This window comes from Microcaecilia unicolor, chromosome 3, assembly GCF_901765095.1.
Source record: "Microcaecilia unicolor chromosome 3, aMicUni1.1, whole genome shotgun sequence".
Taxonomy (NCBI): Eukaryota; Metazoa; Chordata; class Amphibia; order Gymnophiona; family Siphonopidae; genus Microcaecilia; species Microcaecilia unicolor.
Genome location: NC_044033.1, coordinates 451,242,591 through 451,264,571, shown reverse-complemented (window position 1 = coordinate 451,264,571; position 21,981 = coordinate 451,242,591). Strand labels below are relative to the sequence as shown.

The window sequence follows — 21,981 nt, the reverse complement described above, 5'->3', positions numbered from 1 at the left end:
GACAAGATCCCTCATTCTGTGTGATGAGGGTTGGGAAACAGTCCAATCTCCATGGATCTTCAGAAGCCAGTTCCAGAAGAAGAGGAAACCAGATCTGTGTCAGACAGTAAAGCGCAATTAGGATCATAGTTCTCTTGTCTTGTTTGAGTTTCAGCAAAGTCTTCACTATCAGAGGTATTGGAGGGTGCGTATATAGAAGTCCCTCCCCCCAATGTAGGACAAAGGCATCTGATCCTAGTCTGCCATATGACCAGAGCCTAGAACAGAACTGGGGGACTTTGTTGTTGAGATGAGTTGCAAAAAGATCCACCAAGGGGGTGCCCCACTGTCAAAATATCTTGCGGACTACGCCCGTTTTGAGAGACCATTCATGCAGTTGCAAAACCCTACTCAGTCTGTCCGCAAGGCAGTGGTCCTTTCCTGGTAGGTATGTGGCTCGAAGGGCCATTCCATGAAAGAGGGCCCACTGTCCCATTCCCACTGCTTCCTACTACTACTACTACTTAACATTTCTAGAGCGCTACAAAGTGTACGCAGCGCTGTACAAACACAGAAGAAAGACAGTCCCTGCTCAAAGAGCTTACAATCTAAATAGACAAAAAGTAAAGCATTTAATATTTAAGCAGTCAAGCACAAGAGAACAGTCACAGAAGGACTGAAGATGTTGAAGGGTGGTCAGTGTGATTAGGTGTAACTCTGGTTGGAGTAGTGGGAGAAATGGGTTGATAGGGAGGTTATATAAGACATGTCACTCTAGGGGTGGGTAGAGCGGCATATTTGCACAGACTGGGAGTATATGTGTTTCCCTATCTGGACACAAGGGGCAGGATCCTGTGCCCCTCTGCTAATGTAGAACATTACAATCTGGTTGTCTGTTTGAATGAGAATAATTTGGTTCTGTAGTCAATCTCTGAAAGCCTTTAGAGCATTCAAAATGGCACTTAACTCAAGGAGGTTGATATGGAGATCTGTCTCCTGAGCAGACCAAGTTCTCTAGGTGTGAAGCCCAACCATATGAGCTCCCCATCCAAAGTTTGATGCATCCATTGTTAGCACCTTCTGAGGAGGTGTAATTTGGAATGGTAGTTCCACAGTCACATTAATTTGAATTGTCCACCAGAGAAGGGCATGACTCAACTCCAGAGAAATTTGGATACCATCTGCTAGATTCCCAGCCACCTGAGACCACTGGGAAGCTAGAATCCACTGGGCCTCTCTCAAATGCAGACGTGCCGAGGGAGTGACAAGCATTATTGAGGCCATGTGGCCCATTTATCTCAACATTTGAGGAGCTGTGACCTGTTTGCTGCTTTGGACTTGTGAGGCGAGTGTTGATAAGGTTTCTGCAATGTATTGAGCAGGGCTGCTATGTACTCCAATCACTGGACCGGGAGGTAAGACTTGGAGTAGTTTATGATGAACCCTTGGAGCTCCAACACCCGAATAGTTAGGCACATTGATTATGACACCCTCTCCTGTGATGTACTGTTGACCAGCCAGTTGTCCAGATAGGGAAACACATATACTCCCAGTCTGTGCAAATATGCCGTGTTGGACACGTTTTTGGTAGTGCAGTTCGTGCCTGTTTGACCCACGGAAATAACGTGCCCTTCTTCACCTACTTATCCGTTTCACTCCCAGGATAGCAGGAAAAGATGGGAACTTACTGGTGGACTTGACTCCTAACTGTTCCTGCTTTTGATCTGCTTTTATGTCTTTTTTTTGTCTATCTAATTGTTATTACTATTTGTATGCACTGGTTTATTCATGTGGGGGGAGGGGAGGGGCTAATACAGAGGTGGGTGTGAAGCACTTTATGTTTCTGGGGGTCTGTCATTTGGGCGGGGGAGCTCGCAGGGGCCCAAGTAGCCTTGTGTTCGATATACGTGCCTAATGTCTATTCTCATTCTTTCTTTTCACGCATACTAGCGCAGGTGGAAGGGCATTTTCAAAAGGGACGTCCTTGCAAAACACCCCCATCCTGGGGCGGGGAAACCAATATTTTCAAAACAAGATGGATGTCCATCTTTCGTTTCGATAATATGGTCAGGGACATCCAAATCCTTAAATTTGGTCTTCCCTAGATTTGGTTGTCCCTAGACTTGGTCGTTTCTGATTTTCAGCCATAATCGAAACCAAGGATGTCCATGTCAGAAACGACCAAATGCAAGCCATTTGGTCATGGGAGGAGTCAGCCTTTGTAGGGCACTGGTCCCCCTGACATGCCAGGACACCAACCGGGCATCCTAGGGGGCACTGCAGTGGACTTCATAAATTGCTCCTAGGTACATACCTCCCTTACCTTGTGTGCTGAGCCCCCCACCCCCCCCCCCCCCCAAACCCACTACTGTACACAACTATCATAGACCTTACGGGTGAAGGGGGCACCTAGATGTGGGTACAGTGGGTTTCTGGTGGGTTTTTGGAGGGCTGGCTGTTTCCTCCACAAACGTAACAGGTAGGGGGGATGGGCCTGGGTCCGCCTGCCTGAAGTGCACTGCACCCACTAAAACTGCTCCAGAGACCTGCATACTGCTGTGATGGACCTGAGTATGACATTTGAGGCTGGCAATCAATATTTTGAAAGATATTTTTTGAGGGTGGGAGGGAGTTAGTGACCACTAGGGGAGTAAGGGGAGGTCATCCCCGATTCTCTCCAGTGGTCGTCTGGTCATTTTGGGCACCTTTTTGTGCCTTGGTCGTAAGAAAAACACGACCAGGTAAAGTCGTCCAAGTGTTCGTCAGGGCCTCACAGTGATTTAAAGTGATTTTGCACGAGTGTTACAATTATTTGATTTGTTTTTGAAGAGTTTTTGTTCTGTAATATTTTAATAGCCTCTTCATTTCTCTACATAAGGTCATAAGAGAAGTCATACTGGGTCAGACCAATGGTCCATCTAGCCCAGTATCCTGTTTTCCAAACAGTGGCCAAGCCAGGTCACAAGTACATTTTGTAGTGACAAGCACTGAGATGAAATTTTCTCAAACCTGTGAATCTTTCAGAAGTTGAAAAAGCTTTTTAGGTCTTGATACAGATTCTGATACCTGGTTAGCAACAACACTTGTTTAATTGTTTCTCTATACCTAGCAATGCTAGCTTTACCCCACAATTTATCACCCTTTTGCTTAGGTTATTTATTTCCTTTTATGCTGGCATTTCTGCTGGTTGAAAAGCCACAGCTCAGAACAAAACCACAAACTATTAAAATCCTTCCCCACTAATTTCAAAACCTTATTTGAAGCTGCTTTCTCTAAAAGGCTCTGAGAAAACAATGTTCTGATGATTAACATGGCTGTCCATCAATAAGGTGCTAAGATCAATCAAACTAGAATTTACATAATCAGTAAAAAATCATCTCATTAACAGAATCCCAAATCATAGACACATTCACAGATACAGTTAAAAAAAAAAAGATAGCATCAATCTGTAATACCTTAGGACACAACTATAGGAATATCTGACTTCTTTTTCGTGAGGGAAGGCTCTTAACAGCTATTCCCTTTCATTTCTACATGTGCATATTCACAACCTCCCTCACCCAACATGTTGATGACTAAGATAATAACATCAACATATACAGGAAATTTTATAAGACTCTACAAGGATGAAAATAATACTTTTTATTATGTTTACCTGAACAGTGCATGTCTCAGTACCAATTATAAATATTTGTTCACCAGAAGCAGCCCAAATAGTATCTTCTATCACCGTTAGACTTCGGACAGGAAGCACCCCTAATTTTATCAGCACTGGTGACTCTGTGTTCCAAGATCCATCTTTACAAAAAGAAAAGAAAAGGTTAACAACAATAATTTAAGATGAAAAGACTAGGGGCCCTGTTTACTAAGCTGCTCTGTAGGCGCGCTAGTGTTTTTAGCACGTGCTAAAAATTAACGGAATATATGGGTGTCTCTATTATTATTATTTATTGCACTTGTATCCCACATTTCCCCACCTATTTGCAGGCTCAATGTGGCTTACAAAGATCTGTTATGGCATCGCCATACCAGGTTAAATAATACAATTGGTGTTATAAAGAGGTTAAAAGAAGACAAGAGGATTTATTCAGGTAGTTGTAGAAAGATAATTCTGAATGATGTTGGATAGGTGTTGGATTATAGTTAGTTAAGGGTTCTCGTGGTAGGCTTTGTTAAAGAGGTAAGTGTTCAGGGATTTGCCGAAGTTGATTAATTCGCAGCTTAGTAAATAGGGCCCTAGATGTAGCTATGGTGTTTCAGGCACATCCATGGTTAACTGTACTCACTGATATAAAGAAAAAAACAGTGACTAGAAGGTTCCATATACAATACTCATGTTGAAGGGAACCATTCCGCTTCCATCAAAATGTACTTGTAGGGCTGTGCTGTACTAATCAGAAGACTAGCATGCAACATAGTTTAAAATGTTACCACTAAATTTATAATTTTATAAAATAACTGTACAACACAAAATAATCCTGTCTATTAAGAAAATACAACTACAAATCACACACACTTTTCCCAAATTCATGAACACTAATGAGTCTGCCATTAAGGAGGAGACTCTTGTTACAAACTAGCAGATGTTACTACCACTAAAGTGTGTGTGTGTGATGGTGGGGAAGGCTCTTAGCTTACAATTAACAGAATAACTCAAAAGATAAATTCCATTTCTAATTCCATGGAAAAAAATTCACTCTCAAGTTACACTCAGATACCTTTCCCTTTCTGATTTCTCTAAAAAGCAGAAACATCTCAATTACCATATTCTACCTCTGGTTCAAGAGAGTTTTCCTTCTCATCCTCAAAGTACTTCTTTTCAGTTTAGGTAACTAATAAATGCTATAAATTCAGGCATGCATAAAGAATCAATCATATAATGATGGAAAATAGAAAATGGAGACAAAGTAGGAATCTTTAAAAAATTAATAAACCACAAAACCCTACACAGAATCATCATTCTCAAAATTTAATACTTTCTTATTAAATCCAGATTGTCCTTCACAACGGCCTCCTTTTCTTCAATGCTGCAAGTTTTGATCTTCAAGATCGCATCCTGTTCAAACTTCTTCTACTAACCTATAAATGTACTCATTCTGCTGCTCCCCAGTATCTCTCCACACTCGTCCTTCCCTACACCCCTTCCCGTGCACTCCGTTCCATGGATAAATCCTTCTTATCTGTTCCCTTCTCCACTACTGCCAACTCCAGACTTCGCGCCTTCTGTCTCGCTGCACCCTATGCCTGGAATAAACTTCCTGAGCCCCTACGTCTTGCCCCATCCTTGGCAACCTTTAAATCTAGACTGAAAGCCCACCTCTTTAACATTGCTTTTGACTCGTAACCACTCACCTCCACCTACCCTCCTCTCCTCCTTCCTGTACACATTAATTGATTTGATTTGCTTACTTTATTTTTGTCTATTAGATTGTAAACTCTTTGAGCAGGGACTGTCTTTCTTCTATGTTTGTGCAGCGCTGCGTACGCCTTGTAGCGCTATAGAAATGCTAAATAGTAGTAGTAGTAGTAGATATCCTAGACTAACTCCTCCCCTCCCCGATATTCAAAGTGATTTAAGTGGCTAGGAGAGGCGCCTGGCCGCTTAAATTGCCTGTTGCCGCCTCTCAATATACAGCGGCACTAAACCAGGCAGTGCTGCTGAATATTGCCTCTAATTGCCCCAGAAAAAGTGGGCAGGTCAGGGGCAGTAAACAGGATGGTATTGGGGAGGAGCCAATGGGTGCTGGCAATATTTAGTGCCCGCACCCACACAGCTAAGCGGGTGAATTTAGGACAGCTCGCCAACCCTCAACCTCCCTGCAGTCTAGGTGGGCCTCCCCGGGCCTACCTGATAGCCCTGATAGTTCTAATGGGCTTGATGGGGGCAGAAGCAAAACCCATTAGGGCTATCAGCATTTTCAGACAGCAGCTGTAAGGGGCAAGAGCTGCCACTTCTAGCTGTAGCCTCATAGTACTACAAGTACCACAAACTGCCACAAAAACAAAAACAGTTATGGCGGTCCCAGTCAATATTCAGCTGGGATCTGCATAACTGCCTTATGTGGGCTCTGGCTAAATATTGGTCAGGACCTGCATAAACCCTGGCGGCCACTGTTGGGCAAATTAGCCCCCTTTATTCAGCGTTGACAGCTGCTGGCTGAATATCAGCTGGACTGTTGTTAAGTCTAGCTTTAAGGGAACCAGATTTTTCAGTTACTCCAGACAGCTGACCCAATATATAAGAAATTTAGGAGTCAATATTCAGCCGGCGGTGCTCCGTGTTTTGCTGACTGCCGCTAATATTATACCCAGAAGCTCAAGAATACTCCTTCCCTTCACATATGGAATGTCTATCCATAATCATTCCATGCTGCTATTTTTGTTTGTTTGCCCAAATTCCCTCTTAAACATATAACGCAACTCCTCCCTCCAATTTGATCCACTCTATCAATGAAATATAATTTCTACAGTGTCCATTGATTGTCCTCCTCCTACCAGGTCTCTGAGATGCCTATTATATCTACTTCATCATTTAGTGCTATATACTCTAACTCCCCCATCTTATTTTTTAGGCTTCCAGCATTTGTAAACAGACATTTCAAATTGTGTTTTTTCCATGCATCCACAAGTGGCTTAGAAGTTGACGGAGATCATCTGCATCCTTTACCCTGCTCTCTTAAACACTCCTGACTTTCTTTCACCATTGTTGAAACCTCTCTATTGGTATGCCCTAAATGTCCTGGTTTAATAGTATCCTGTAGGTCTCCTCTATGTACCTCTCTGTCTCCTTCAGCTCCTCCAAGTCTTCTACTCTAGCCTCAAGAGAACAGACTCATTCTCTGAGAGCTAGGAGCTCTTTGCATTGAGCACACACATATAACCTCTCACCAACTAGGAGATAATCATACATAATACACTCAATCAGTGCTTTTTTTGTAGAAAAATAGGTGCCGGTACTCATTATGGGCGGGGTCACCACATATGGCTCCACCCCTATGACAGCCACACCCACATTAACCACACCCCCTATACCAGCCATGGCATATATAAACAGACATCATTGAAAATATTATAGTACTATAGGAGAAAAAAAATAGGGTGATTTTTTTTCATGATAAATAATCTCTGTAAGCTCTTACAGCTCCAGTATACCCAGTTCAAAATAAGACAGCCAATGTAAATTCTCAAATTGGACATATTACAAACACTAAAATAAAAATAAAATGATTTTTTTCTACCTTTGTTGTCTGGTGACTGTTTTTCTTTCCATATTGGTCCCAGTCTGTGATTCTGCTTTCCTTTGTTTTCGCTTAACTCTTCTGTGCCATTTGTCATTTTTGTCTCCTTTTTCTTTGCTTTCTTCAATATTTTTCAGTCTCTCTCTCTGTCCAGATTTAATTCATTCTTACTATCCATTCTTTAATTTCCTTCATCTACCTGTGGCTTTTCATCTTTTCCTCACCCTTGTTCTCCCCATGCCCCTTCCTCTTATTCTCCAGTCTTTCTCTATTCCCCTTTTCCATCCAGCAGCTCTGCTTTCTCTCCCCATCCTTCCAGTGTCTCCCCTATTTCTTTCTGCATTCTTCCATCCAGCGTCTTCCCTCTTTCTCTCCCCATCTTTCCGTTTTCCCTCTCTCTCTCCCCATCCTTCCATCTGTTTTTCCCCCTCTCTCTCCCCATCCTTCCATCTGTTTTTCCCCCTCTCTCTCCCCATCCTTCCATCTGTTTTCCCTCTCTCTCCCCATCCTTCCATCTGTTTTTCCCTCCCTCCCTAATCCTTCCATCTTTGTTTTCCCTCTCTCTCCCCATCCTTCCATCTGTTTTCCCCTCTCTCCCCAATCCTTCCATCTGTTTTTCCCTCTCTCTCCCCATCCTTCCCTCTGTTGGTTCCCTCTCTCTCCCCAATCCTTCCCTCTGTTGGTTTCCCTCTCTTCCCAATCCTTCCCTCTGTTGGTTTCCCTCTTTCTCTCTCTCCCCAATCCTTCCCTCTGTTGGTTTCCCTCTTTCACTCCCCAATCCTCCCCCCCCCCCCCCGCGACACTCCGGGCGAGTCCTGCACTTAGTTGTTTTTTTTTAAGACTCAGAACGTGCGAACGATGCAGCCGGCAGCGATTGAAAGAGGCTGTCTGGGCTGGCGTCTGCATCGGAGCTTCCATCACCCTCTGCGAGTCCCGCCTTCGTTGTTACAACTTCCTGTTTTGCGGGACTCGCAGAGGGTGAGGGAAGCTCCGGTGCAGACGCCAGCCCAGACAGCCTCTTTCAATCGCTGCCGGCTGCATCGTTCGCACGTTCTGAGTCTTAAAAAAAAAAACTAAGTACAGGACTCGCCCGGAGTGTCGTGGGGGGAGGGGGCGGGGCGGGGAAAAAAAGGTGCCGGTACGCCGTACCGTTGCGTACCGGCACAAAAAAAGCACTGCACTCAATACAAAAGACTGGATAGCACCCCTCTCGGTGCTGGATTGCTGTCTGAATCTTAGTATTATTGAGTTGTTTAATAATTTAAAACTTGTTAAGGTACTAGGAATATTAGACTAATATAAAAGAGCCTTTAGATTGTATGGTATATTGTATGATTTATTTAGTGTTCTTTTTTCTCATAAAGTAATGAAATTTAATGAAAACTCTGTAATGAAGACTCCCCTCTTGTTATCCTAATTAGAATAACTGACTACAAATTAAGGCTATAAATGAAGAGATGTGCTAGGAGTTGGGGAGGGTGATCTAGGCCCTGCTGTGCCTTCTAGAGGCTTTCTGTTAATGCTGTGGCAGAAAGTTCAAGTTTTAAAACTACGGGGATAAGGGTTTTACAATATGGAAACTAAATTGTGCTGCAAACCTAAAGTTAAAACTCTAAACTGTTATTAGTATATTTACTTCACCTCCCCAATCTTTGGTGGGGTTTATTAAATACATACTTTGGATGGATAATTATCTGGGCAGTCACTGAATATTGGTGGTATTACCCAACTCTGAACTCAAACTGACCTGGAAATAGCTGGAGTGTGCCACTTCAGTCAGGGCAGATATTGAACAGCGCTCTCTGGTTAAGTGTCACTAAATATTTGCTCCCGACCCACACAGCACTTTCCAGCCGGGCAAGAGTATAGACCCCCACGTGAGCAAGATATAACTCAGGGTATCAAGCAAATAACAGCCTGAAATGAAAACTGACAGTATGTACAGACTTAAGACTCCAATATGTTAAGAAAATTAACTGAGGCCCTGAAGAAAAACAGTGGATTGAGAACTGTTCTCTAACCCTTGGCCAATTTCCAATCTGAAAGGAAGATCCTGCTGTTGAAGCATCCTTTCAATAATTTTCAAGCATGTCCTTTAAGAACAGATTTGCTGGCTGCAGAGCCACAGGACAGCAATGCTGAGAAAGGTTTACAGCGTAGAGAGTGGAAGAACCACTTCTTCCCGAGACTGTGCAGTAGAGAACGACAAATTGCGTTATTTGATTTACATAGCGATGAAGTGTTTTGTATATATTTGCATGCTTTTCATCTCATTATTGTGTAACCCATAGTACCTCATATATCAACATGTGCCTCTTGGATCCTGCGTGTGAAACGGGGAGCATTTTGAAAATGCTAGACTGGAAGATTTGGACATCAGCTTTCTACCTAAGAGCCTAAATTTGGCTTCCAGAACCTCCCTCACACATTTTCTTATGTCACTGCTACCCACTTGTACCAAGATAGCCAAGCTCCTCCCCTATCTAGGTGACATGTGAGGTCTGCCACTTGGCACCAGGCAGGGAAGTGACCTCATGTCCACCTGCCACCCAGCTATCTACATGCCTAATGATCAAATCACCAACTACAACATATATGTGTATGGCATTATACTTTGTTGACTGCTGTTAGATTAGAGCCTCGACAACCTGTCTCAATGACCATCTTGCCAGTCTGGTTTTCAGGATTTTCCACAATCAATATGCAGGAAAGAAATGTAAATATATTGCAGACTCAGTATGTGCAAATTTCTTGCATGCAGATTCACTGTGTTGTTCCTAGAAACCCGTGGGGTCCCCAGAGAAGGTTTGGGAAATCCTGGGTTAGACTCCACACAGTAGTGCTAAAGGTAGAAGAGCTCCTCCTGTTGGTGGTGGTGCATAATTACCTTCTGCTTTTGTATAGACTGCCATATTTCCATTAACAAGTCCAGCATACAGACATCGGGCTTTGTAGGTCAGGCTCATGACTGTGGATTTTTCAGGTGTGAAAAAGTGTTGCACTCGTACCTTCTTTGAGCCTTGGCAACTTTTGTAAACAGAAATGCTACGAGAAAACAAAGAAGCACAGTGAAGGACAGTAAGAAAAGATAACAAAACATTTGAAAAGTCCTTAGTTATAGTCCTTTATTTAACTAAATCTGTTTTGATGAAAAAATTAATTGCAAAAATATTAATATTTTTTTTCAATCTAGTAAAAGAGGAAATGAAATAAATTCCTTATACAAACTCTCAATAATTGCAACAAGGTTTTTTTTCACTTGGGAAGACAAAATTTAATTTTTAAATGAAATGTAGTTAAAATATATATATATATTTAAAAAAATAAATTATATATTGTAAGGAGGTTGGAGGGTCTAAGCAGCTCAGGAGGAGATATGGGGCTAGACTACATTCCCCACAAGGCCCTGAGAGAAGGGATCGGGGTGGTAGGTCCCAAAACCCGGTATGGCTCCCACGTGGAAGGGAGGGGGAAAAGGACTGGAAAGAGCAGCTGCTATGGCAGGCGAGGGCCAGAAGGGGGAGCAGGGATGACAAAGCTCAATACCCTTGGGTTAGAAATCAGTACAAGATTCCTTCCACCTGGGAGGGGGAGGAGGTCTCCAACCAACAGCCTAGCAGAGAGGCAGAGTTAATGGAGTGTTTGGAGGAAGGAGAGGCTGGAGGGACCAACACACCAGGTTTGGAGGAGCCGGTTGACATGGACTGTAATTGTACTTTGGGGCAGAGTTGCAGGGACTGAAGGCAGTGGGTGGTCACAGGAGTCAATTAGCTGTGTTGTGGGCGGTGTACCGCCATTCTGCAACCACCCAAGCGGAAAGACTTTTAAAACTGAAACCCAGGCTGTTGAACTGGGGGAGAACTTGGATTTAAAGGGAAGTTTTTTTCTTGTTGCTTTATTTTGGAAACTGAATGGGACTTTCACCCCTTGAAATGAGATTTTGTGGAGGAGGGGAAATAAACTGTTTGGGAACTAAAAGCTGTGTTGTCTGAAAGGACTTTGTTTGTGGACTGCTAAAGGGAGCCTACCACCCCTGAAGGTTTGCTACCGGGATTACAGTTATTACTATATATATATATATATATATATATATATATATATGTGAATGACACAACCTTAAATGGCACAAAGTTAAATGCAATGAGACTCATGGAACTTTATAAGTCTGAAAATACACCTCCATATCTTTCTGCTAATTTTAATGCATAATTACTGTTTGTGTTGTTTCTTTTTAATAGAATCAAATAGTGACTACAACAGGTGCAAAAAGTTGGACATCCTTCCAATAAGTACTTTGTAACACTTCTTTTGGCAGAAATGACAGGTTCCCAAAAATTCCTGCAGGTGGCTAAAAGTCCTTCCATTCTTGCTCTTGGACTTTTTTCCCACTCTTTCTGGCATTATTATTCCAGTCTGGGGACTGTGAAAGCCATTCCAAAATCTTCATCTTTATTTCCTCATAGCTGATTTTGAGGTATGTCTTGCACTATTTTCTTTACTGAAATATCTAGCTTCTTTTCAGCTTCAGTTTTTTCACTGGCTAAAATCAACAGCAGATCACAATGGAAAAAAACATATGAAAATTCAAAACACTTTGGGGGGTCTTTTACTAGAGCTTTGCTCGAGTTATCTGCAGCAGAGCCCATTTTATTTCTATGGGTCCTGCTGCAGATAACTCGAGCTAAGCTTTAGTAAAAGTTGCCCTATTGTTGTTGCAAACTGCGTAGAAATTAAATGACAGCCTGAGAAAGAGGAAGGATTCTTTCTCCTTCTTCTCCAACCTAACCGGTTTCCTGTATTTCCTCTCATAAGGTATCCACGCAAATCACAGAAAAATAGAAAATGATGACAAAGAGCATAACATAACATAAGAAGAGACATATTGGGTCAGACCAATAATCCATCTAGCCCAGTATCCTCTTTACAACAGTGGCTAATCCAGGTCACAAGTACCTGGCAGAAACCCAAATAGTAGCAAATTTCATGCTACCAATCCCAGGGCAAGCAGTAGCTTCCCCATGTCTATCTCAGTAGCAGACTATGGCCCATCCAAACCAACAATAACTTCTTTTCCACCAGAGATCCTCAGTGCCTGTATGCTTTCTTGAATTCTAATTCTCATCACTACCACATCAATTGGAAAGCAGTTCCACACACTTTCTCTACCCTTTCTGTAAAAAATTATTTCCAAAATTACTCATCTGTCCCATTTCAACCTCAACTATTGAAAAGGCCTGATTCATGTGAATTTATACCTTGGAGGTATTTAAATGTCACTATCATATTGCTGCTAGTCTTCCTCTTAAGGTTGACTTGAGATCATTTGTCTTTGCTGCTTTATATATGATTGCTTTTGAATTGTGTAAATACATTTATACATTTACTAAAAAAAAAAAGGATTGACCATTTCAGTAGCCACCCAATGGACAAACTCCACTGAAATTACACCTTGTCAGGTTCTCAGGTTCAGAGCCCGCGGGGCCGGGCTCTGGAGCAAACGTGAGACCTTGGGCTGCTGACGAGGAGCGACAGCAGCAGGCAAAACCCACCAACCAACGCTGGGCAAGCACACCGACACCGGCAGGGACTGCAGGCACCGCCCAGCGAGCCGGAACACACGGACTGGAATTCCCCGGACTGGAGGACACAGGACTGGAACCCCGGACTGGAACACTGGACTGGAATCCCTGAACAGGAGGACACAGGACTGGAACACTGGACTGGAGCACACCGGACTGGTCCACACAGCTTCACCTGCACTTAGCTACTAAGCCCCCCAGAAGTTGAGCTCCTGGGTTCGAGTAGCCGACAGGACTTACTGGATACCGGATGACATAGGGACCAGGACTGGAAACAGAAGTGCTCCTAACCCTAAACTGATCTACGTGCTCCCAAGCCCTAAACCAGCAGGAGTGTTCCTAACAGTAAACTGACAAAAGGACTTCCTAAGCCCTATACTAAACAGGAGCTCCTAAGCCCTGCTCAAGAAAGGGACTTCCTAAGCCCTAAACTAACAGAGCAGGGAACTAAACACAAAGCTAACACAGGTGCTACTAAGCACCAAGCTACAAGCAGAGCTCTACACTAATAAGCTAAACACAAAACTAACAAGCTACCTAAGCACTGCTCTAGCAAGCTAGATACAACTAACAAGGTGTTTCCCAAGCACTACTCTGGCAAGCAACCAGAAGAGCTCCTAGCACTAAAAGGGAAGACAGGGGAGCCACAAGGAAAAAGAAGGGAAGCTAACACATAAGCCAAAAGTGATTCTAAATCACCAAACACCAACAGCAAAGACTGCAATGCTCCCAATAGCACAAACCCAGAAGTACTTCTAACAGCAAACTCTGCAGTGTTCCTAGCAACACCAAACCCTGAAGTACTTCTATCAGCAACAGAGCTTCCAAAGCCCTACACATAGCAATGCTTCCAAAACCAAGAGGGAAAAGCAGGAAAGCTAAACACACAGTCACCAGTGCACACTGCACTAACACTAACCTGGACCTTAGCAAAAGCAAGCAGGGAAACTAGACACAAAGTCAGAAGTGCACACTGCACCACCCTACCTAAAGCAAACACCACTGTTGCAAAAGGCCCTGAAGGAAACAACACCACTTCCTTATCAAGGCCCTCCCTGATGATGTCACACTCCCTAGACCTAGGCAAAAGCACACTGACCCAGAGAGGCCCAACCCACACCAATGCAAAACCGTGAAACACTTGAAGCCAGTACACCCAAAGAGAGTTAGAGCAACTCAGGCAACACACACACAGGTGCAGTATAGTGAAACAATTAGAGCCATGCTGCTGGAAGCTGCCAGCACAGAGAGACAGAGCCAGCTCAGAAAGGACAGAGAAAAGAAACAGAAGCCAGCTAAGAAGCTGACCCCCAGGAAAGAGGTAAGTTTGAGAGGGGTTCAGACCCCAATCATAACACACCTCTTTAAAAGTATGGTCTCCAGAACTGTACACATTCCTTCCTTTTTCCTGCTGGCCATTCCTCTTCTAGTGTAGCCAAGCATCCGTCCGGTTTTTTCCAGGCGCATTATCTACACATTTAACCACCTTAAGATCATCAGATGTGATCACTTCATGTCGTAGTCTTGTTTTGTGTACAGAACTTCACCCTAAAGTACTGCCCCCATGGTTTTCATAGTCCAAATGCATGATACTGCATTTTTTAGCATTAAATCTTAGCTGCCAGCTTTAGACCACTCCTCAAGCTTTACTAGATCCCTCCTAAGGTCATCCATTAAAAAGGCAAACAATTTTCCAACAGCCCCCCTACAATGTTACTTACAAAAATATTGAAAAAGAACCATCCCAACAATCAATCTTTATGGCACACCGCTAATGTCCTTTTCCTTGGTGAGAACTAGATTTACCACTACTCTTTATCCCCTCCCATTCAACCTGTTTCTAATCCAGTCAGTCACATTTGGGCTCATGCCAAGCATGTTCAGTTTGTTAGTCACCTATGTGGAAAAATGTTGAAGGCTTTGCTAAAATTCAAGTCCATCATATCTAGCAGCCTGGCCTGGTCTAGTTCTTGGGTCACCCAGTCAAAGAAATTAATCAAATTCATCTGACAAGACCTACCTCTGGTAAAACTAAGCTGCTTCAGATCCTGTAATTCACTGGATTCCTGAAACTGTGATATCCCTGTTTTAGCAGTGACTTCATTAACTTGCTCACTTCTGTGGAGAGGAACCACATCTGCTGATTTCTAATACTCTAGCTGAAGACTGAGATTTTTCTTGCAGGCCTGGGCAGGTATAACACCAGTTCTAGCATAACATAGTCTAATCAATAAATAGAAAATTCATTTTTCTACCTTTGCTACCTCGTCATTTTATTTTTCTAATCATGTTGGTCCCAGTCTCTGGTTTCAGCTTTCCTCTGTCTTCTCAACTCTTTTGCCAAGGGTCTCCTGGTCCATTTGACATTTATCCATGTCCATCATTCAACTCCCCTCTGTGTCCCTGCCCATATCTTCCTGCTATGTTGAGCATCTCCCTTCTTTGTATTTATTCTTGTTCTGTCCTGCAGCACCCCATTGTGTCCCTATCCCCCCTCTCCATGTCCAGGATTGCATTTCTGTCCCTGTCCCTATTCCTCCTCATGTTTAGCTTCTCCCCTAATTCCTCCTTCCCTCCTCTTCCCCCTCCCCCAAGAGCAGCATCTTCCTTCCTTCTCAGTTGTGCTCCCCTCCCCCTTCCAGGTTGTGTCCTCTTTCCTCCCCCCCCCCTCCATCCAGGGTCTGCCCTATTTATCTCCCCTTTGCATCAAGGATGTGTCCTCTTTCTCTTCCCCCCCTTCCATCCAGTGTCTGCTCGCCTTCTCTTCCCTTTCCATCCAGCGATTGCCCTTCTTCTCTGCCCCTTTCCATCCAGCGATTGCCCTCCTCCTCTGCCTCTTCCCATCCAGCGTCTGCCTTCTCTCTTCCCTCACTTCTTGTATCCAGTCTCTGTCCACTGTCTGTTCCCCCCTCCCGCAAAAGTACCCTCCTCACAAGCATTCTGGATCCCTCCTGAAGAAATTGCAGAGTCATGGAATCGGAGGTAGGGTATTATTATGGATTAAGAACTGGTTGAAAGATAGGAAGCAGAGAGTAGGATTGCGTGGCCAGTATTCTCAGTGGAGGAGGGTAGTTAGTGGGGTCCCGCAGGGGTCTGTGCTGGGTCCGTTGCTTTTTAATGTATTTATAAATGACCTAGAGATGGGAATAACTAGTGAGGTAATTAAATTCGCCGATGACACAAAATTATTCAGGGTCGTCAAGTCGCAGGAGGAATGTGAACGATTACAGGAGGACCTTGCGAGACTGGGAGAATGGGCGTGCAAGTGGCAGATGAAGTTCAATGTTGACAAGTGCAAAGTGATGCATGTGGGTAAGAGGAACCCGAATTATAGCTACGTCTTGCAAGGTTCCGCGTTAGGAGTTACGGATCAAGAAAGGGATCTGGGTGTCGTCGTCGATGATACGCTGAAACCTTCTGCTCAGTGTGCTGCTGCGGCTAGGAAAGCGAATAGAATGTTGGGTGTTATTAAGAAGGGTATGGAGTCCAGGTGTGCGGATGTTATAATGCCGTTGTATCGCTCCATGGTGCGACCGCACCTGGAGTATTGTGTTCAGTACTGGTCTCCGTATCTCAAAAAAGATATAGTAGAATTGGAAAAGGTACAGCGAAGGGCGACGAAAATGATAGTGGGGATGGGACGACTTTCCTATGAAGAGAGGCTGAGAAGGCTAGGGCTTTTCAGCTTGGAGAAGAGACGGCTGAGGGGAGATATGATAGAAGTGTATAAAATAATGAGTGGAATGGATCGGGTGGATGTGAAGCGACTGTTCACGCTATCCAAAAATACTAGGACTAGAGGGCATGAGTTGAAGCTACAGTGTGGTAAATTTAAAACGAATCGGAGAAAATTTTTCTTCACCCAACGTGTAATTAGACTCTGGAATTCATTGCCGGAGAACGTGGTACGGGCGGTTAGCTTGACGGAGTTTAAAAAGGGGTTAGATAGATTCCTAAAGGACAAGTCCATAGACCGCTATTAAATGGACTGGAAAAATTCCTCATTTTTAGGTATAACTTGTCTGGAATGTTTTTACGTTTGGGGAGCGTGCCAGGTGCCCTTGACCTGGATTGGCCACTGTCGGTGACAGGATGCTGGGCTAGATGGACCTTTGGTCTTTCCCAGTAAGGCACTACTTATGTACTTATGTACCTTGGAATCTTTCTCACCTTTCCTTTCCCACCTATGGGGGCCTTTCTTGACCTCTCTCTCCCTCTGAGGTCCATCCAGTGCCCGTCTCCTCTCTACCCCTAAGCTCCTGCCGCCAGCGTTTCTCCCTCAACCACACTCCCCTGGTCCTTCAAACTTGTGTGCATCATCAGCAGGATTATGGATCTCTGCCTTAGGCCCATTCCTCTATGATGCCCTCATGGAAACAAGAAATTGAGTCAGAGGAGGCAAGATATCAAAGAGGAACGGGCCTGAGGCAAAGCGCCATAATCCTGCCGCGGGGGTGGGGTGGAGATGACAGAGAAACACTGGAGTCAGGAGCTTCGGGGTAGAGAAGAAGCAGATAGATGCTGGGCGGGGGGCATTGGATAGCTTGATGAGCGATTGTGGAAGCGAGAGTGAGTGGAGTACACTCGCCTATGTTCATTTACCAGCAAGGTTTTTAGTTTATAGGAACCTGAGTGCAGTACTGTGAGTGGCATCGGACTCCTGATGCAGGCCAGTTGGCTGAAACACAGGCCTGTGTCGAGTCAAACCTTTTAATCAAAACAAGGCGTAACAGCACCATTACTGACTGTGTGTTCTTTCATTGCCATCTTCGCTGTGTTTGTTTGCCATCTCCCTCAACATACACAGAGAATTTCTGTTTCTGGCACAGCCACTGTGTTGTCATGGAAACTGCTGGAGGCTAAGGATTAACTGCTACGTACAGTGCTGAAAAAACAGAGTCATTTCTAATTCTGTCAGCAAAATGCTGATGAGGAAACTGGAGTTAAAGGCTGCCCACCTGATCAGGAGCAGCAAAGTACCTGAAGGAGAAAATTCTCTTGTTGAGCAATGGAGCCCCCTAGGTTTACCAACTGAATGGAATAAAGCAACGTGGTAAAACAAGGATATACCTATACATTAAAACTCCAGTGACTTAAAGTAGCTTGGCTCCTAGGGTGAACTAATCCATGAATGACAGCTTCTTTTTTCATAATGTTACATCTAGTTTAAGAATAAGAATGAATTCTTAAAAAACAGCATTAGTTCAGTTTATGCTGCTGCTGTTCAACAGTGTGAGCACAGCAAACAAAATGAAATTTATATCAAACGATTATACACATTGTCACAATTAGCTCGATCTATCCACAAAAGGCTCATGTGTTAAAAAGTGTTGGGTCACATGATGGAAACCTGAAGCGTAGACATGCCTAACAGAGCTCCCAGTCTTCCAGCTCTATAGATTGGTTCTGTTATATCCTTCAGTCAAACAGTGACTCTCTTATGTGTTTTGTGTACAGCACTGCGTACATCTAGTAGCGCTACAGAAACATAACATAAGCATTCACACACATCCATATAATATCAAAACACCTAGGCATGTGGGAAAAGTTAGGACGCAGCTTTATTAATCCATTAAATTTCTTATATTTCATTAACTATGCCATCCTCCATCTTCATCTCAACATTATCCATTTTCCAAGGTTAGTAGGTCACCACCTAACCTTGAAAAATATCTTTCTTTATTTTGTTCAAGAATGACTTGTGGTATCACCAAATCATTCAATCCCCACCCTCCTCAAGGCCCATGGTGGTGTCACATATAGACCTCCCTCCCCAAAACTGCATCCATGTCATTCGTCTTACAAATTTCAACATGCCATTTTAACTTAGGATAGCAACTATTCTGCTGTGACACCCTCCCCCATCCCAAACCCCAACATAATAAACATTAAACCTAAAACCCTTATAAACATCAAAGTTTCCAAACAGCCACCTCAAACACCTGTGCTTCAATGCCTAAAAAACTCCAGCCCTCCAAAACTTAACATTCTTAACCTCTGTTCCATTCTATTTGATTGGAGCACACCCCTACAACCTGCACCAATCAAGTTCCCATTATTTTTCCACCACACTGGAGAATAACAGTAGTCCTATTCTTACAGACTAACTTCTACCTACCCCTTTTTCCTCACCTGCTCTCCTATTATTAACTCCTCCAAAGCTCATCCACTTACATTTGTCTAAAATGTGTGATTTTAGGTGGCTCAGCCATGTTAGACCACCCCAATTTAAAGCATTGGGGTGTTTTCAATAAGTAGTAGCAGTGGTAGCAAACATTATACGTTTCCCTAAAAAATGATGAGCAAATTGTGCAGACAACAGAGCATGGTAGAGGTGCATGGCTGCAAATGATGGCGCCTGGGCTGAGCCAGCCAGCCAGCAACAGAATAACTGACCACTGAAGCAATTCTTGCTGAGATTTAAGCTGGCATTGAAGGTACAAATGAGCGATTTAGGAACAACTTGAATAGACTTGAAGAAGTGTAAAGAAAAAGGGATTTTTGAGGGGCTTGGAGGGGGATCGGGAGACTAAAAGATATTCAGCCGGGACCTGCATAACTGTCTTAAGCGGGCTGGCTGAATATCTGCCGAAATCTGCATAAGCCCCGGTGGCCAGCATTGTGCAAATTAGCTCCAGATATTTAGTTACAGGGTCTGGACGTGGCCCAGCACTGAATATCCTGAGGCTAATTAGCTGGTCACGGTCAGCGTTTAAGAAAACACTGACTACCACCGGCTGAATATCAGCCAGAAAGTTATTAAGATGAATGTTGCCTCTAGGGTCTTATTTCTTTTCTCTATGTTTCTCTCTCACTGCCTACGAAACACCTTAATGGAATGATGTCTAATTTTATTTGGCATGAGCAGTGGCCCAGAAAAGCAGTGGCTATTCTTTACAGACCTGGAGTAAGAGGGGCCTATCACTTTTGAATATTAATGTGTATCACTCAGCTTCACAGTTGTATATAATATCTATGGGTTGGCACAATTCTAGTCAGGATCAACCCCAGATCCAAACTGAAAACAGTCCTGGAAAGATGGGATCAAGTACTTTTTTTGTAACTGGAGTAAAGCTGCTGTGGTAAAAGAGGACCTCAGTGGGAGTCAAAAACATACGCTGACACTAGTGCAAGCCCCCTTTTACCGCAGCTTAGTAAAAGAGCCCCTAAGGGCAGCACTCTCAGCCTTTGAAATCTACTGGGGCTTTCATATCCTAGCACAAAGCTTGGGTTGTCCAGAATGGGGACAGTGATGCCCCAAGATTCCAAAACTTACCACATCAAAGAATGGCATTGCCAAGTTTTTTGTTGTTGTTTGAGTGGGAAAGCGCGGGATACAAATGCAATAAATAATAATAATAATAATAATAAAAAGGCTCTGTTGTTGGGGGAAAAGACTATATTGGTGTGCTGGAGATACAAATCTCCCCCACGATTTGAAGGATAGCAACGCCTTTTGACATGGTGTTAATGGAGAGAAGGACTACAATCTATGCAGACACTGCTGTTTTTAGAAGGTTTCAGAATATTTGGGAGATATATTGGTTATCTTTATCTCAAAGAGACTGAAGTTTATTGTTATATAGATGATATTTCTTCATTGTTTAGTATGCACTACATTTTCAGACATGGGGGGGGGGGGGGGGGGTGGAGGTTGTGATGAAACAGTGGGTTTTCCAGCCTGTGAATTGTAATAATAATTTCCTTGTGTATTTCTCCTAATTGGCCAACGATGATATTTGTTTTCAGTTTTAAAGCTGTTACAAAGAAGATTACTTTCTTTTTTAATCTAGCCTTGTTAAATAGAGAACTTGCAGTACCATTGGCCAGATACTTTCAAAGTTAGTGCTCTGGGCTCTGATTGATATGTGATACTTTATATGTATGCCCAAGTTTGATTTGTCCTTGCCTTTCTCAGGGCACAGACAGTAGAAGTCTGCCCAGTACTGTTCTTGTACTAAGTTCTGAAGCTAACTTCGAAGGCCCTTAAAATTTACACTCCAGCCCATCCCTAGCTATTCAGTCACGATCAGATGTAGACTGTAGAAGTCTTCCCAGCTCCCATTTTGTTTCCCAGTTACTGGCGTCGCCACCCAATCTCCACTAAGATTCCATGGAACCATTCCTTCTAAACTGCTTTTACCATATTCTCTGGAAATGAATTCCAGAGTTTAATTACTCATTGAATGAAGAAATATTTTTTTCAGATTCGTTTTAAATGTACTTAGGGTGTCTTTTACTAAGGCGCACTCACGTTTTTAGCACACGCTAAAATTGTGGATGCGCTAAACATTAGAAACGCCCATAGGAATGCATTGACGTCTCTAATGTTTAGCGCACCCACAATTTTAGCACTCGCAAAAACATGAACACGCCTTAGTAAAAGATTCTCTTAGTAGTTTCTTGATGTGCCCCCCTAGTCCTAGGAGCCAGTAATCGTAGTGCACTTGTCCCCCTGACATGCCAGGACACCAACCGGGCACCCTAGGGGGCACTGCAGTGGACTTCATAAATTGCTCCCAGGTACATAGCTCCCTTACCTTGTGTGCTGAGCCCCCCAACCCCCCCCTAAAACCCACTACCCACAACTGTACACCACTACCATAACCCTTACGGGTGAAGGGGGCACCTAGATGTGGGTACAGTGGGTTTCTGGTGGGTTTTGGAGGGCTCACATTTACAAGTGTAACAGGTAGCGGGGGGTTGGGCCTGGGTCCGCCTGCCTGGAGTGCACTGCACCCACTAAAACTGCTCAAGGGACCTGCATACTGCTGTGATGGACCCGAGTATGACATTTGAGGCTGGCATAAAATATTTTTAAAGATGTTTTTTTGAGGGTGGGAGGGGGTTAGTGACCACTGGGGGCGTAAGGGGAGGTCATCCCTGATTCTCTCCGGTGGTCATCTGGTCAGTTCGGGCACCTTTTTGTGTCTTTGTCGTACGAAAAACACAACCAGGTAAAGTCGTCCAAGTGCTCTTCAGGGACGCCCTTTTTTCCCATTATGGGTGGAGGACGCCCATGTGTTAGGAATACCCAAGTCCCGCCTTCGCTACACCTCCGACATGCCCCCGTGAACTTTGATCGTCCCCACGACGGAAAGCAGTTGGGGATGCCCAAAATCGGATTTCAATTATACTGATTTGGGCGACCCTGTGAGAAGGATGCCCATCTTTCAATTTGTGTC

The 21,981-nt window shown here is 43.7% G+C and overlaps 1 protein-coding gene across 1 annotated transcript in view; it reads right to left on the bottom strand.

The window, feature by feature from the left end:
• ARHGEF10 (Rho guanine nucleotide exchange factor 10) overlaps positions 1-21,981 on the bottom strand; it is a 205,784-nt gene that overhangs the window by 50,230 nt on the left and 133,573 nt on the right. Inside the window, exons 22-23 of the mRNA XM_030198941.1 lie at positions 10,105-10,262; positions 3,635-3,777 (exon numbers count right to left, since the gene is read on the bottom strand). Coding sequence (XP_030054801.1) covers positions 3,635-3,777; positions 10,105-10,262 — 301 coding nt within the window. The remainder of the gene's footprint in view (positions 1-3,634; positions 3,778-10,104; positions 10,263-21,981) is intronic.